The sequence below is a fragment of the Hippocampus bargibanti genome, linkage group LG13, assembly GCF_051943395.1.
Source record: "Hippocampus bargibanti isolate YZ-2025 linkage group LG13, ASM5194339v1, whole genome shotgun sequence".
Lineage (NCBI taxonomy): Eukaryota > Metazoa > Chordata > Actinopteri > Syngnathiformes > Syngnathidae > Hippocampus > Hippocampus bargibanti.
This window is the reverse complement of record NC_142746.1, coordinates 14,822,313-14,839,771: the sequence shown is the minus strand read 5'-3', so window position 1 is coordinate 14,839,771 and position 17,459 is coordinate 14,822,313. Positions and strand designations below refer to the sequence as shown.

General features: G+C 39.7%; 2 protein-coding genes across 4 annotated transcripts in view; one reads left to right on the top strand and one right to left on the bottom strand.

Annotated features, from left to right (window-relative positions):
* The first annotated feature begins 1,154 nt into the window (after positions 1-1,154).
* tmem87b (transmembrane protein 87B) lies at positions 1,155-8,870 on the top strand. Of its 2 annotated transcripts, none has more exons than XM_089012442.1 (19): positions 1,155-1,322; positions 2,148-2,208; positions 2,303-2,394; positions 2,471-2,605; positions 2,688-2,741; positions 2,828-3,002; positions 3,264-3,325; positions 3,399-3,582; positions 3,668-3,767; positions 3,856-3,949; positions 4,923-4,994; positions 6,371-6,479; positions 6,555-6,613; positions 6,699-6,802; positions 6,905-6,978; positions 7,063-7,130; positions 7,429-7,478; positions 7,576-7,606; positions 7,686-8,870. In XM_089012442.1, the coding sequence occupies exons 1-19, from the start codon at positions 1,182-1,184 to the stop codon at positions 7,725-7,727; spliced, it is 1,707 nt and encodes a 568-aa protein (XP_088868568.1). In that variant the 5' UTR covers positions 1,155-1,181; the 3' UTR covers positions 7,728-8,870. The 2 variants fall into 2 exon arrangements, with proteins under 2 accessions (XP_088868568.1, XP_088868567.1); XM_089012441.1 differs by lacking the exon at positions 4,923-4,994 and adding an exon at positions 4,692-4,767 and having other exon boundaries at positions 1,156-1,322; positions 6,375-6,479.
* A 1,033-nt stretch (positions 8,871-9,903) lies between these two features.
* fbln7 (fibulin 7) overlaps positions 9,904-17,459 on the bottom strand; it is a 16,673-nt gene continuing 9,117 nt past the window's right edge. For both annotated transcript variants that reach the window (XM_089011982.1, XM_089011981.1), the window contains 3 exons: positions 15,772-15,909; positions 15,293-15,431; positions 9,904-11,735 (listed from right to left, as the gene is read on the bottom strand). In XM_089011982.1, coding sequence (XP_088868108.1) covers positions 11,363-11,735; positions 15,293-15,431; positions 15,772-15,909 — 650 coding nt within the window. In that variant the 3' untranslated portion in view covers positions 9,904-11,362. The remainder of the gene's footprint in view (positions 11,736-15,292; positions 15,432-15,771; positions 15,910-17,459) is intronic.

The window sequence follows — 17,459 nt, the reverse complement described above, 5'->3', positions numbered from 1 at the left end:
CATTGTAAGAATGAAAATTGTAAAGAGCAGTACATTGGGGAGACTCAACAAATTCTCAAAAAAAGACTTTATCAACATCGCAGGGATAATATAAGTGGACCTCAATCGGCAGTACATTTGCACCTAAAAGCTAGCAACCACTCATTTGATGACAATGAGGACTAATTTTTGCCTTAACGTGTTTATCGGTTTGAAATAAGTGGGAATTTTATGTTGCCAAAGGACTCTGTAATTTTTCAGAAACTCCTGCAATGTACGGTACTGCTACTCCTCTCATTTTTGTATCTTGAGAATTATTGGTTTCATTCCCTATTCTTTCTTTCTGACATTTGTTGAATGACCACTGAGGGTACCCACAGTTAGTGAGTGCTCTCCTGATATGTTTTGACTCCTTTTCTCTACCTTCAGTGCTAGTTGGTATTAGTTTAGCCCTATGCTGGAGGGTTCTGATAACTCCTAGTTTATGTTGTAAAGGGTGGTTAGAGTCAAAAAGTAAGTATTGGTCAGTGTGCGTAGCCTTCCTAAAGACAATGAGGTTAAAATCTTAGCGAAAGAACATAGATGGTTTGAAAGGGGGGTAAAAGAAGCGATTCTTATAAAACAACAAAATCCTTCATTAAACCGGTCTGGTGGGGTGAGGTTCAATTTGGATCGCTCATACAATAGCCTGCTTAGGCAAAACAGCTTAGGCAACTTTCGTAATGCTGATGAGGGTCGTTATGCTGATGAGGTGATACCGGTGGGAGTGGGGGTAATAGGCCAGTCGTTAGTCAGGAATGTAGGAACAATCAGTGGGGCCACAGGGAGGGGTCCTCTGCCCCCCCAACCTGAGAGTAGGGACCTATCATAGCTGTGTCCGGCGCCACCAGGTCTGGACATTAGGGATATATAAATAGGGCCGATACGACCAGTCAGACTTTAGTTCCCTGACGAAGCCTCTTGGATAGGAGGCGAAACGTCCGAAACCTTCACTTTTGTACAGATGACGGCTGAAGAAACCTTCTCATCAAAGGTAATGATGTTGTCACGGAGCGTCATGTTTTCATAGAGACTTTGTATCGTCTTTCTGAATAAATTATCCCACATATGAACATTACATGGGGTTGGCAATGCAAATGAAAGGTTTCAGTGGTGGTGCGTTCATGACACCTCGTGGAGCAAATTGTTCGACGCTTTACAACATGGCAGCTGTGAGTGCGTGGAGCTATTGGAGCAAGGAGAGTTTCTATACATGGATACTTTTTTATGTACTCTCACTCGTTACTATAGAAACAGCTGCAGCTGCCCCAGAGACGGGATTCTGGAGCATTACCGCTTTAAGTGTAAGTAAAGAATCGCAAGTTACCGTCAGATACGGCTAGCTGTAGTAGCCATGTGATGCTAGCCTGCTGTAATTTTAGAATGGTTTCCGGTGGTCTACCTTCCTCGGCTATTTCACAATACATGTCGAAACAAAATAATGTATTCGCCTTGACATCAGTTTGTGTGTGTATATATGTATATATTGGGGCATATAACTAGCTGTTGTGAAAGAAATGTTTTCGTACCTGGTTATCTACCTCCAGATTGACATGTCATTGTACAGTACTGTATTATGATTTCTTCGACCCCTGGGGGAAACGTTAATTAATATGCGTGTTGTCATGTTTACTTAGACCACTTCATTGGGCTTTTAACACCTTTAAAATAAACAAGAGACGTTGATGTTTTACGTTATTTGGTTTCCAGACAAATCGTTTCCATTGAGTTGTAGTTGCAGTCAGCGTGATTGTATTTTTACATTGGAAGGATGACCTGTCGAACAAAAATAACGTAGAAAGTCGGCAATTGTGAACGCGTTTCGTAGCGAATCGAGATTGTCTCCCCCCCCCCACCCCGCAGTTATCACTGTTTTGACTAAATTCATGAGTATTCTTAAATTGGTCTCTAGTGCAACGTCTTTCTGCACATTATGATGTACAATCATGAAAGGAAATGACATTATACCGTCAAAAAATGTAAGCTGATACTATAATTTAAGGACACTAAAGAGGCTATCTGAATGAGACATTATTTTTCTTCAGGATTTTTTAACTGGTTCAATAAAGCAAGAACAATTGTTTGCAACATACATTTGCAATACATAAAAATATTTTGTTCTTCAACAGACCTCAAGACCGCTCCTGTTAAGGAAGTCCATGTTCAAAGACACTAACATCGAATTGAAAGGTGAGACATTGAACTTATCAATGTGACAATTTCACAATTCACCCGCTCCTAATTTGTATACTCCTGCTTATTTGTTTGACTTTGTTGAATGCAGTTGTGTCATTTGCCTGCCCCGAGGAGGTAACGTTTACCATTCAATGGTATTTGAAATACTACCCATGCCACAATGATTTCAATAATATTGATGTAAGTATGACTATTTAAATATTATTCACGTTTTTCTTTGCGTGATGACAAGTTAAATTGTTCTCATCTTGTGTAGGAAATGTATGAGCGAACGCCGCTGAGTCGCGGGCAGAGCCTTGATCCAAATCCCCTCATAAAAGGAGAGTACATTGAGCACAAACACAAACCTATAATGTGTAACAGTGATGTGCGCTCCTTTCCAATGTTTAAAGTAGGTTTTTGTTGCATTGGTTAGTCAGTCAATTGCAGTTGTTGCGATTGCCTTAAGATCTCACCTCCTCCCCTTCCTTCAGAAAGCCAAGGCAGACCCAAGAGCTGTCAGTCCACCTGTTGAGGGAAAAGAGTTGGTCAGTCGAATTAGGAAGTTTTCCTTGCATATTTGATCGCAGTTTTATACTGTTTTCATTGGTGTTTTACTTTCGCAATGCTGCAGGATGAAAACGAGATCAGGTGGATTACTGAAGAGTATGACAGCAGCACAGTTGCAAATAGCAGCACAGTGGTCAAAATCAAAGACAATGTAATTGCCTCCACGTGGAAGGATGGACCTTACCTACTTGTGGTGAAGATTGTGCCTAGTAAACAAGATGCTAATTGGAACTTAACGTGTGAGGATTTTTATTTATGTATTCACATACACAGATACACACATGCACACTGTTAGATTCATCAACAATGAGAACAATGTAGCAACTGTAACCCTGATGCCACGGGCATGGGATTTAAAAAATGAATATTTTTTGGGAAACAAAAATAAAATAATTTTAATTGAAATGTCCCACTTTTTTAAAATCTATCGCCACATCATATTTCCTCTCACATATTGCTTATGTCATTAACTTAAATAAAAAAAAAACATATCTTTTCAGTCAACGTGGTGATGAAAGGTCAGCATGGCTACATTTCCATCACAGAATACCCTCTCATGATTGTAAGTAGACATCATTTTGTATTTATAAACTGTCTGTACAATTCTAAATATTTCCGCAAATATTTCTCGACAGTTCTACATGGTGATGTGCGTGGTGTACATCCTATTTGCCATGTTGTGGTTCATTTGGGCTGCCTGCTACTGGAAAGATATACTGAGGATCCAGTTTTGGATCGCAGGGGTCATATTCCTGGGCATGGTGGAGAAGGCGGTGTTTTGCGCAGAATATGAAAACACAAACGTGGTTGGCTCTGCCTGTGAGTATTGACTAAAATTCATCATTGATCGGTAAATGTTTACTGGCATTTTTGGTAACGGCCGTGCTGTTTTGGGTTTTTCCAGCTCCAGGCCTGCTGATTTTTGCTGAGCTGGTCTCTGCTCTCAAGAGAACGATAGCCCGTTTGCTCGTCATCATCGTCAGCCTCGGCTATGGCATTGTCAAGTATGTCAACATATACGTCCACACTGCTATTGCTCTCTAATGAACACGTTTGTTTTGAATCCTTTACTGTGGGTCTGCATTCTCGCAGGCCTCGATTGGGGACAGTAATGCACCGTGTGATTGGTCTCGGCGTTCTCTACTTTGTCTTTGCTTCCATTGAAGGTGTACTGAGGATAACTGGGGTGAGACTCGACTTCTTAATATAGTTTTTTTTATCCTTCAGGTAACACATGTTCTGACTTGATACTGTCGAAATATCATAGCCTCGTGATTAAGGGGTGGAGTGGTTTGTAGTTGACTTGTTTTCAGTGTTTCACTACTCATATATCCTCAAATATCACTAACCGATTTTACCCTTGAGGTCAATTTGATCAGAGTGATATTTGGCCACAGAAAATGATGCCCATTCATTTGTCGACCTAGTTTTTCGTGTCATATTATTTTATGTTTGGAAAGCATCGTGTCTGCTGAGGGTTGGGCGAGAACAAGAGGGTCAAATATCTCAGTGATCAAATGAGAATGCCTCAAAATCAAGGTCCTCCCCAACACAACCCTGTGTTCTTAGACACATTCTCCTCTAAATCACTTTCACTGGCAAAGGGTTGCTCCAAAACCTGATCGACAGTAAAACGTTTCTCAGAGGACATTTTCAAGTGTGAGAAAATACAACTTGCACAATTAGTCCAAAGCACAATATGGATTTATTTGGATAGTTGGCTGTTGTGCAAGGTTCTAAAATGGCATCATGATCATTTTATGATTTATCACTTGCCTCCCATCAAAGCAAAAGTCATGAAATGTGGAGCATTATTATTTTTTTTTAATATAAACATTGAATGGGGTCAAATTGACCCCAAGTATAACACAGTTAAATAAGAATCCAATTGTCTTTTTTTGTTGTTGCTTATATTGGATATTTCAAAGGGTCGAGACAATGGTCCAGCTCTCATTACAGCAATTATTCTGGCTGTTCTCGACTCATTCATCATCTGGTTCATATCCTTTCATTGTTTTAATCTCAAAAGTCAACTAGTCTTTGCTAAACTGTCATTGCTATGGCCAAACTGGTTCCTTTCATGCCCTTCTGTGAACGGTCCTATTTACTCCCACTTCCTTGTGTCCACATGTGATTGTCCTATTCCGCCCTCTTTCCAGGCAAAAGACTCTGACTTGGCACTGCTGGCCAACATTCCCTTGGCTCTGCTTGACTCCTCTCTCTGCTGGTGGATATCCTGTGCACCTATTCCTTTCCCTCTGTCTCCTGTGCTTTAGAAGCTCTTAGACCAAGAGTATCACATACACAGCTGTCTCTCTGGGCAAGGTACAGCAATGAATTTGAATGAAATCCTAAACTTATAAGGTCTTGTCGTCAGTAATGACATCTCTTGGTCTAGGATGGTTTGCCCGCACTTTAAAACGCTTCTGCATGCTACTGCACTCAAAAACCTCAACCTTCTTGGTACACCTGTATCAAAAACTCAGTTTTAAAGGACAACCGACATCTCCGGACAAGTTGTGTCCATAATTTGTAAAATGGCTTCAAATGACTTCTACTGAGCGTATTTTACAAAGATTCCACCGCATATAGCTATATTTTATGTTTTAAGACTCGCGCTGAATATTCAGGAAGTCTTGTTTTTGAGTTGGTGACGAGTCCGTACGTGACGTCACTAAAGGACCACCCTTGACCGTAAAAAAGACGCATTGTAGCGATCCTTCCATCACGTCAATGTATTTTGCTGGACTTGTTTGGTCTGGGGACCTCGTGTTGCACCCAAAAGCCGCCAGAAGGCTAGAAGAGACGCCATATAAGGAATTTATCAGCCTGGAGTTCGCCATTTTGTGCCTCTTTTTTTGGGTGAGAGATTTTCCCCCAATGTTGCCTCAAAATGGCACAAATAAATTCTTTAATCGATCGCAAATGAGTAAAAGACAATAACATACAAACTACTTAATACAGTGTAAAATAACTCAAATTTAGTGATACACTGCCTTCCAAATAATGAAAATATTTTTCTCCTAACTTTTACGGTGTGTCAGTACCCTAAGCAAATGGCACTCAGTGTAAGACCATCACTAATGAAAGCATTATTTTTTGTAAAAATACATTTTTTTCCCTAATTTTATGTGCAGCAGCGCTTCACATTTTATGGGCTGAAAAGACATGAAAATAGTGTATCTATACATTATTGAAACCACTTTATCTTTACAAAGGTCATGACTGTGTGATATTGTGTGGGAATAAACATTTTAAAAAAGTTCTTATCCCGTGAGTGTAAACTGTCCTTGCGAGTTTTGAAAGGCGCTTAGAAATAAAATGTATTATTATTATTATAAAACTTCAGATGTTTTTATTTTATTTTTTTAGAATACACTATGTGCAGTTTATACACTACACTGGCGTTGTCAATTAATATCACTATGGTACAGTTTAACCTCATTCCAAGGAATTTAAAGCATAAAGTACCAGAATACTCACTATTTCCAAATCATTGTCTTTCCCGTTTGTCCTCTTCAAGTTTACATTTCCATTTATGTTTGCATGTCCGTGTAATGGCGTTTTGTTTTCGTGAAGTTGTGCATTTGCCTTGACTTCCAATTACATATTTGTCAGCCTGGCTCAAACCATCAAGACTCTCAAGCTGAGAAAAAACCCAGTGAAGCTGTCCCTCTACAGGCACTTCACCAACACGCTCATATTTGCCGTAATCGGTGAGTCAAATGGACAACGCTTGGCCACACATGTCCCTGTATTGCAGTTACAATAATTATTTTTTTGTCCATCAGCTTCCATCATTTTCATGGGATGGACAGCGAAGAAATTCCGTCTTGCCGATTGCCAGTCAGTGAGTATGCTCGGCATATTTATATTGATTGATTTGAGAAAGCTGCTGGCGATATATTTTGACACGGGACTTCATTTGTGCTCAGGATTGGATTGAGCTGTGGGTAGAAGATGCTTTCTGGAGGTTTTTGTTTTCCCTCATTCTACTTGTCATTATGTTCCTCTGGAGACCGTCTGCAAACAACCAAAGGCAAGTATTTATCCAGCACAGTCCGATATATACCCCGTTTGTCCCAATCCCTCAACCCTCCTTTAATTCCCCCCCTTAATTGAATATCAACAATACCCACAGGTACGCCTTCACACCTCTCATTGATGACTCTGATGATGAGGAAATTGAGGAATTCATTGCCTCTGCAAACATGGGTGCGATAACCTAACTCAGCTTGCCTTAATCGTGTGATGCGCTGGCTCTTCACCTCCCATTAACATCTTGCATTCTTTCCGCAGCCGGCATTAAACTGAGAGCCACCAAAAATGAGACAAATGGTGTTGTGAAATCACCAGAAACAAACATGGTCAGTAATACATGTGTAATTGTTTCAACTGTTAACATGAGTCAAATTTCCCAAAAATCGAATCCATTGATTTAGTTAAAAGGCTTCACTACTTTCATAGCTTAATAAACATGATGCAAGTTTATATTTTGCACGCGTATGCTGTCTTTTGGAAGTTTGGAGGAAAGCTAATGTATGCTACTGTCACTTGAGCTGAAAACATTTGGGGAAGCCTGCAATTTAGCTACAAGGACTCTGCAGTCATAAACGTTTTCCTGCAGGTGGCAGTGTTGACTTTTTTTTCAAAATCTCCTTTCAGGAAGACTTGAAGTGGGTGGAGGAAAACATTCCAAGCTCTCTCACTGATGTGTAAGTTATTCAATGAAGATAATGATTCGGTTTTGCAACATGTTTTGAATTTAATGAGATTTAGTAGGTTGAGTGACAATCAAACTGTCATTTTCAGAGCTCTTCCGATCTTGCTGGACTCTGACGAGGTATTTCAATTAATTCTAATAACTAATAATTCATTCTTAGTTAACATATAAAATGTACCCAATTGTTATTATTGTCTAGGAAATCATGACAACCAAGTACGAGATGTCTAAGCTGGAATGAGGAAAAAACTTTGAAGCTGTCAGTGCCCAATGGTGACTGCGGTCATCTTTATGACAGAACGACACTTTATTGCTGGTGCCAAGCCATTGGGGAACTTTTTTTCTCCTCTCAACAACTGTTTTTTTTCTCTACCTGACAGAATCAGTTTGAGCCTTTCTTTCCAAAGAGCAAAAATTATTTAATATTAAGTGTTGTATTTATTTGCATTACGTCTACAAGAGTTTTTTAAACAAGTAAAAACAGAGGGCCCCAAACATGAGCATGCTCACCAATTGATTTAGCTTCTATGCACTTTTACCATCAAAACGGTGCCTCCATGTCGTTTTTGTATGAGGCCTGATCATCTCAGTGTTGATGTGTCATTCAATGGACAAGTTAGAAGATTTGAAGACGACATTTGTACAATTGAACCGCAAGTGTATTCAGTAGTTTATTATTTGGAGGTTCCTCTTGTGTGGGTGTTTCGATGAAGCAATATACTGTATGTGTATGAATTGTGTCATTCTTATTTATTTGCAATGAAAGTGGACTTAAAAGAAATGTGTGCGACAAGTTTACTCCAATTTTGTTTACATTTTCATCTTCGGAGATGGAATAATGTCAATGTACTGGGGAAAAAGGCAATTTGTTTCTCTTATCCATGACCAATTTTGCTTTCTGTGCTCATTTTCTTAGTTTTTTTTCAGTTATTTTTGTGAAATGTCTGCTGTTGCTGATGTTTATACTGTCGGTAGGAGTCGGGACACAGTTGTGATGGTGTGTGGGATTTTTCCAGTGGATAGCAACAGCACAAGCTGATCACATCAAGGTTATTACCCTTTACTTTCAATCTAGATGAATGTTACCATTCCAAGGGTCGTCGGAAACACAGTGTGTTTATGATGGCACACGGTCAGTCCTTGGGTTATATAATTGACAGACAATTGTTCCTTGAATATCTGTGCAGATGCCTGATTTCATCATTCTGCCTGAGTTAGGATTTCATAAGTTTTTTGCTGTTGTTTAGTTGTTATTAATATTGTTTTTTGGTGTATTTTTCCTTACGTTTTCCATGTTAAGTGTCTACGATTATAAAAAGGATTATTTTGGTTTCTTGGAATATAATTTTCTCTGATTACTGCAATTAAATTATTTTACATCGGTTCCGTTGTGTGTTGTCATCACTTTCTATAGACAAATTATATACAGTATATATACTATATACTATAAGGCACACCTAAAAGCCTTTTAATTTTTGCAAAAGCGGACAGTGAGCATTATAATCCGGTGCATTTTATAAATGGAAAAAGTTGAAGGTGCCCTGTGTGTGTCATCAAGCTTTTGATGGCATGGCAAACTCTTTTGAAAGTGCATTTAGAAATATAAATACACTGTACATGTATGTTTTGTGGCTATTTTTAAAATGAGGGTAAAAACAATGGTGACTTTTCAACTATAGGAATCTCTGTGTCACAGGCTGACAATAGTTCCGAAACGCTGCAGTAGAACAAGAAAACATTCACATTTAATGACAAATTCTGGAACCATGTTCTGTGCTAAATGTACATCACACACACCTTTTCCAACATTCTTAATATAGTTTCATAGGAAGTTTCCCCTTGTAAAATGTTCAAATTAAAACTGTCTTAACTTGAATAAGAAGTCATGTTTGGTTATGCTACAGTTTTTAAAACGGTCTTTTTCCTCCTGACAGCCCTTGTTGATGCTGGTTGATCTTTCAGAGATTTAAAAAATAAACAGCCAGAGAATACGCTAAACACACCCAGAGTTGATGCTGTGCTCACTGAACTGAACTCATGCCAGTTCATGTTGAGGAACCTTTTCCAACGTCTGACATGACATCATGCAAGACGGCAGCCCTCATCTTTTAGAATAAGTGGTTCAAATAACCAAATAAAGAGCATGCCGTAAGAAGGGAGCAAGATGGCTTGCTCCCTTCTTACTGAAAAAAAGACACAATGAGATGTGTTCTAAGATATTTGACACTTCCCGCATCTCGGAGTAGTTCCAAACTGCTTTGAATGCGTGCTTGTTATGCATTAGAGAACCTACGTAATCACTATCTAGGATTAATTAATGTCCTCTGCTTTGGTTTCACTGCCTAACTCGAACTTGAAACTAAGCCCTGGCATACTGTTCAGCATTGAGTGAGATACCTAACAAAAGCTGAGTTGTTCCACTGAGTTTATTTCATTTATGTAGACACAATGTTTCAACTTGTCCAGTTCTTATAATCCTCAAGACACATGAACTATCTATGAAGGGTGGTATATGAAATGTCTTGATACTGTAGACAATCCACTCTTTACAAGAGCAAAATACAGGAATGAATAGTGGACTTATATATAGTATACAATATATGATGGAAGATAATACAAGAATCAGGAATAAAATATACAGTCATACTACAGATGCCCATGTGTCTAGTTGTAAATCATTCTTAATAAAACAAGGTGGATGGACACTGTTGCACACTCAAGTTATTCTCCACAACAATGATTTTTGATGAGGCTATTGGATATTTTCCATAGAAATAAGAGGGAATTAAATGTCCACTAGACAGTGCAGAGGTCCAGGGATCAATTCCGGCTGTCGCCTTCTTGTATGGAGTTTCCATGTTCCCCCTGAGCCTGTGTACGTTTTATACGGGTACTCCGGTTTCCTCCCTCATTCTAAAAACGTGCACGGAAGTTTAACGGGACACTAATCTGTCCCCAGGTGTGAATGTGAGAGTAAATGGTTGTTCTTCTATGTGTGCCCCGCGAGTGGCGGTCAATTAGTTCAGGTTGTACCCCACGTACCCCCTATCTATCCACCATGAATGGATATACGTATGTATATCTAGATAGATAGATAGATAGATAGATAGATAGATAGATAGATAGATAGATAGATAGATAGATAGATAGATAGATAGATAGATAGATGGATTCTTTCAAAGACATATCACAATTTTCAGGCATGATAGGGTTTCCCGAGTTTATTTTAACCAATCCGAAGTGTTGAAACTAGCGTGAGCTATTTGATGCTGGTTGAAAAAACATGTCGTTTTGTGGATTTCCTGAAAAGAAATTGCTGTTTGGAAGCACAAGTGTGATGAGAATCTCATTCCCATTCCACAAAGATTCTGCTCTCTGCAAGCTAATATATTCTTGCATGCGGAGGCGTTTGAAAGGACAGGTTCCCAAATTTTCCAGTTGGTTCCCAATTTGAAATGAGTGACATGGAAATTGTCTTGCTCGTCCAAATAAATATTTTCAAAAAGTTTTATTCCAAGGGAAATGTTCCAGAACGTTTTGAAAAATTGCTGCTTTGCAACTCCAACATCATTTTTGACGCATTTAAATTCAGGAGGTGCTCTTGAGAAAGCAGTCCATGCAAAACAAGGAGGATGTTTGAGGGTGTATAATTTGATGTTGACTCCTTTTCGGGTTATTTGGCCTTTGCTCTGTCACTGAGTGACATTCTAGTGCTGCCTCATGTGTACCCACATTTATAACATTAATATTATATCTTCACACACATTCGCTTGCTTTCACTATAGAGAAATCTGATACTGAATCATAATCTGACCTGCGACTGGCCGCACCAAAATCATTGTGGTCAATACGATCAGTTAATCCTCCCCATCATCCTCAGAAGTTGTATGGTGACACCAGAACGTGGACTCTGGCTACATGCTTTGCCTGAAAAGTGCGGTCGGCATATTCCGACATGTCCACATCCACGTTGATCTCCTGCGGCCCGCGCAGTTGCTGGACCAGAATCAGCTCGCCGGTTTGTCTGTCTGAACGCTGCATGACAAAGATACCGCGCATGTTTCCTCCCACAATACCAAAGCGCAGGCTGTCGGGACCTGAGCGCCCAGGGGCTCCAGTGGTGGCCATACGAAAAAGGGTGGCGGGTGTCTGGACGTTGGACGGGAGGGAGAGGTAGTGGAAAGAGACGGTCTTTGGAGCAAGGTGGCAGGAGCGGCTTTCCATAGGGCAGGGATTCCTCTCACATTGACTGTACAAGATAGGAACACATCACGTTAGAGCAATATTTTGCAATTATTTTCAGTTACACCCCGTCCAGAAAAAAATACAATACAGTATTTCATGCCCACACCCAACTCTCTACCACAGCTATTAACAGTATCATTTCATATGTATATAATCATGTTATAAAGTGTTTGTCTTGTACTCAAACATCATAGAATACACGGGTTAATATTGCACAACTGTCCATGTTTTTATGTTCCTGTTGTGTTTATTATTTTGCTTTGTGTTACCACTGCCAGCTAATTTTAGTTCGCTGACGAAGCCTCTTGGATGAGAAGCGAAACTTCCGACACCTTCAAAGAAGTACAAATGACGGCTGAAGAAACCTTCTCATCGATAATTCTGCCGAATAATTCAACGGCTGCGTGTTTTTGCATACTCCGAATAACCAAATGGCATCGTTTCACATCATTCTGGGTTTAGCAAACAGTCCGAGTATAGCGTTGCGCTCAGAGTATATCACACGATGCAGTCATGGAGAACTTGGAAGCAACACTGTTTATGGTTTCTGTTTTTGTGATGCTAATTTCTGCCAACTGGTCCAAAGATGGCTGGGATAGACTCCAGTAACCACCACAAACCTTGTGAGGATAAAACAGGTCAGAAAATTTCATAACTTTGCTGCTGTGTTACTTCCGGGTAGAGTGAACGCTGGCGCGAATGGTTGCCTCTGCTCACCCGCACAAAAAAATCCAGTGACTGTAAAGTGTCCTTGAGAGTTTTGAAAGGTGCTTAGAAATTAAATATATTATTATAATAAAATGGAAGGATGGATGGATGGTTGGTTGGTTGGATGGATGGATGGATGGATGGATGGATGGATGGATGGATGGATGGATGGATGGATAATTTCCTCACAACAAATTAAGTGAGAACGAAGCCGCACCAACCGAGCCGGAAAAAAAGTGGAGGAAACTACTTTGGGCTTCCTGGTACAAAACAGTATCTCATCTCAGTGTCAGATCATTGTGCCCTTTATAGTACAACGATGTACTTGATGAGTGTTGCATAAATGTGGGAACGTACAGGGCCACTGAGTTCAAAATTACATTTTAAGCCTTGAGGAGATCCGACACATACTGTACATACAAGCACTTACTTAGAAGATCATGAAAGATTTATGTAAGCTATGAGAAGTTTCTTTGTGTACGGCTGCACTACAAATAGCAACAAATACATTCTGGCAAATACTGTGAAAGGTGTGGCATTTTCAATTTTCTGCTAAAATTATTTCTTCATTCAGTTGTTGTCACTTGGAATGCATGGGAAATGATCATGCGGTGAAGAAACAACAATGATATCCAATGATCAGTGGCTGGACATTTCATTAGCGTCGATCCAAACGTTGCCATATTATTTTGCAAAGGTAGAATTTCTGTCTGTTGGGGCTGTATGTTTTGGAATGGAGCATCTGATTGGGCTTACAGAGCTACGCAATGCTTTGCCTTGTCTGTGTTAGCGTCTGCCAAAAGCTTCAGTCATCTCCTCTGCTGGCATCGGTGTTTGACCACACTGCTGGTTCAGTAAGAGCGTACAGTGCTATGTTTCAGTCCTTTGGACCAGGCAGCTTTGCTTTAACAGAGACGTTGTAATGTTTCTCAGCAATTGGATGACATTGAAGAGAAAATAATGTTTGGCGATGATGTTCTGCTGAGTATGCTTGCTCTTGTCACATATGGTTTGCTTCACTATTATACAGCTCGGACCGCAAATCTTATTTTTGTAGTTTGGGGGCTTCTCATGTGGCTTCTGTGTGTGCGCATACAATCATCTTGTCTTCCTCCTTTGAGCTGCACTCCAAGCTTAATAATGATGAAATACACTCACCAGTCACACATTTCTGTACACTTGCACAAAATCATGGTATCCCATTCAAAAATTTGTCAATGCTGGCTCAACCACGATAATTGTTTTACTCATTTAACAAAATGTTACAGTATACAGTAAATAGTTTGTGTAGTATTATGATGACCTTATTAAATTCTTGACCTTGACTAGATGAAAGGGGCAAAAAAATTGCTGTTGTGTTGCTTGATTTGGGGCTATCATTCTAAGTAGAAAAGTTCCAAAATAGAAATACAGTAGCTGAGCATTCTGTTATTAATTTCATTGCACCTGCATATACACCTTAGATCCATCCTGGTTTCGTTCTATCAAGTACAGGTTTTGTTGACCAAAATTAACAAATAATGAGCCAACATGAATGAAGCCTCAATGAAAAGGTTTCTTCAGCCGTCATCTGTACTTTTTTGAAGGTGTCGGATCTTTCGCTTCTCATCCAATAGGCTTCATCAGCTAACAAAAATTTTGCTGGTAGCTCTGGCCCTATATATATATATATATATATATATATATATATATATATATATATATATATATATATATATATATATATATATATATATATATATATATATATATATATATATATATATACAGTAAAGTCTCGTTATATCGATATCGGATATATCGATAGTCCCGGTTATATCGATACTATTTCTACGCACGCACGGAGAAAATTACATGCAAACAGGGTCGGATATATCGATAGTCCCGGTTATATCGATATTTTTTCGGACTCCCTTGAATATCGATATAACGAGACTTTACTGTATATATATATATATATATATATATATGCTACCAGGAAAAAAAATGTTTTCTGACAAAGCCACTTGGATGAGAAGCGAAACGTCCGACACCTCCAAAGAAGTACAGATGACGGCTGAAGAAACCTTTTCTTCGATGGACCACTCCTGTGTGACTAAGCGCTTACACAGCTTGTCTTTGAAGTCAGGAAGTATTACCTTCTTCTTGAGCTAATTTCCACATTCGGACCCGATTTATATGGGCAACTTGAACAAGATTTAAGGGTTATAAATTAATCTGAATGCAATCGTGATATTTTAGTCTGCTTTGTCCTGTTATTAAGTCATTCACTGTCAGACGATGTGCAAAAATGTGTCCACTCCAGTGCCAGGGTTTTTGTCATTGTCACTCACGATCCAGGACCTACAAAATATTGAGTTTTAAGACTACATAAATAGTCAATGCAGTGTACGAAACCTTAGACTCTCTTCTTTCATCAGAAAAAAATAGTTAATTCCTAAATTATGTGGGTCTGGAGTTATATGAGCATGAAATGCGGGCGGCTGTCCAAAATACAATGCAATACATATACATATTGGTTTATATAGCGCTTTAACAACAGCTGAAGGTGTAACAAAGTGCTAACATGGAAAAAAGGGTAATGCTGCCCCATTGTGGAAAAGAAAAAACATTGCCATAGGCCAAGGCCAGCACTTTATGACATGACGGCACCCAAGCATGAAAAAACAAAACCCGAACAAATTCGGGAATGGCGCTCTACGTCATATTTACAATTCCTGAATAAATTTGTGAATTTATCTCCACAGGAGCCCACTCTCCCATTCCCATCTAACACGACTTGAAAAGCCCGTTGAATGTTGCTGGAACATGTTAGACAAAGCAACAAGATTTTTTTTTGAAAGATACACTTACAGGGGAGATGTTTTGACATAGGTGATGTTGCCATGGGAACGGGGACAGTCTGGCTTGACGCACTGAAATCCTCCCCCAGTGTTGATACATGTTGTTCCTCGGCTACAGTTGTGCTGCTGGTTTAAACATTCGTCCACATCTGGAAGACAAAACAGCATGAAAGTAGAGTGTGCGGCTAGCAGCCAGACCGTCCACAGTCTGAGCTCCATTTGTTTATTTGGTTTTTCGGGTCAGTCTCGCATAAATGCTTCATGTCCTAAAGATCATTTTTGCTGGGAAATGGTGAGGTCATTCATTCCAAGGCCAACTTTGTTCTCAAAAAAATGGCCATGAGGAGAATCTAGAAGTTTGTGAGCTTTGCACCGTGGTAAATCACAGGTAACCCTCTTTGGTCCAACACAGTACACACCCAGTCAGATCTGCAGCTGTTAAAACCTTGTGAATGAGCCTTTGTCCCCCTGTACCCTCCTGTCACTCACCCTCACAGCTCCGCCCATCTGGGAGCAACTTGTAGCCACTTGGACAGGAGCAGTGGTATGAACCCGGGACGTTGACACATTTGTGGATGCATAACGTCCCTCCCTGGTCCAGGCGGTAGACTTCACACTCGTTGACATCTGTGCAAAACAAGGAAACGCAGCCATCTCAGGACCATGTGGGGCTGCCGTGCACAGAACCGCGGGAATGTTTGCGATGGAGGAAATTCACCATAATAAAATCACATTCTGGAAGAAACATTTGGGAAGACTGTTTCTGTCTCTAGGGTTTTCTGCGTCGACATTATCGAGCTTCAACTGAAGCTACTTATTTCAAAACGATACTTAACCAACAACAAAAAAGAGCTGCCTCAGAAATCACAGTCCCTATGTTTCACACGGGATAATACTACATGCCCTTATGGACTGTGCTTTGGGGATTTTCAATTCATTTTTCACAAACACTGTGTGAGCGTGTGCATGCCTGTGACGCATTAATCAATTCATTGTTTCCAGTACACTACAAAATGCAGTATTGACTGACAATTGGACAGTGATGGGCCGTCAGGGCCTGCAAGGCCTTCTCTGCTAGCCTAAAAATATCTGCATCATAGAATAATGTTAATTATATTTTGTCCATGAATTCTTATTCAATAATTCCAAATTATTACTTTTCCCCTGTTGTGTTGCTTCCAGATGTGTGTTTTTGTATTTAAGCATTTAACCATTCACATTTCAGCCATCATTTGTTACCAGGGTCAGAAATCTACCTGGACGCATTCACAATCAGTTCTGCAGGGTCTGGAGCATAAAAATTAATGGCGATAAAACTGAGGTCGATTTGGCAACCCAAGGGCTGCTCGAAGGCTCTGTTCAACGTCAGAGTTTTCGCAAATTATGATTGGTTTGTCACATGATTGGCGAGTCACTAGCCAATCATAGTATCACTAGCCGCTAGTGATAAGCGCATAGTGGCCAAAGCTAGCACACTGTATCTGTAGCGAGCATTTTTGTTGATTTGATCATGTTGATTTAATAGCGGTTTTGTCAACCCACAAGACTTTTCAAGAATTGATGGAAATCATTAAGAAAGGTTGGACAACTCCAAAGCTAGCAAACATAGCAAATAATATTGCAATTTTATGGAGTTATCGTGAATCCACATGTTCATAGAAAATATGCAAACAGTTTAATGACAGTACGTATTTCTTAAATTTCTTCAAGTCACACGTTATTTCCTGGCCAACCATATCTCTAGTGGACATGTAGTAATTCACAGCACACTCGCTGCTGTGGAGTGAGTGATTCAGACGTAGCACTACTGAAGCGTGACATGCACGGCCCACTAATGCAATTGGAAGACATACTTTTGAGAGAGCAAAAATGTGAATCTGGAAAATTTCATGGATCAATTTTTACTGTGTACTGGGTTTTTTGACAAGGAACAAGAATGTTCACAAAACTGTTTTTTTTTTGTGGTGGGTCAAATTTACCCATACATTTTTACTTCCCAGGGACTTCAAGTCTCATAGAGGCCTCAAGATGGTCATCAAACTTGGATAGTCCTCACTAGGGGTCACAATTGAGAGTCTTTTACTGAGCTCGTCGAACCTGCTGTTAGAAATGTGGGATGGATCTGACTGTGAGGCAAATGTGTTACCCTTGGACTTTACTCCACAATAAGGAGCTCA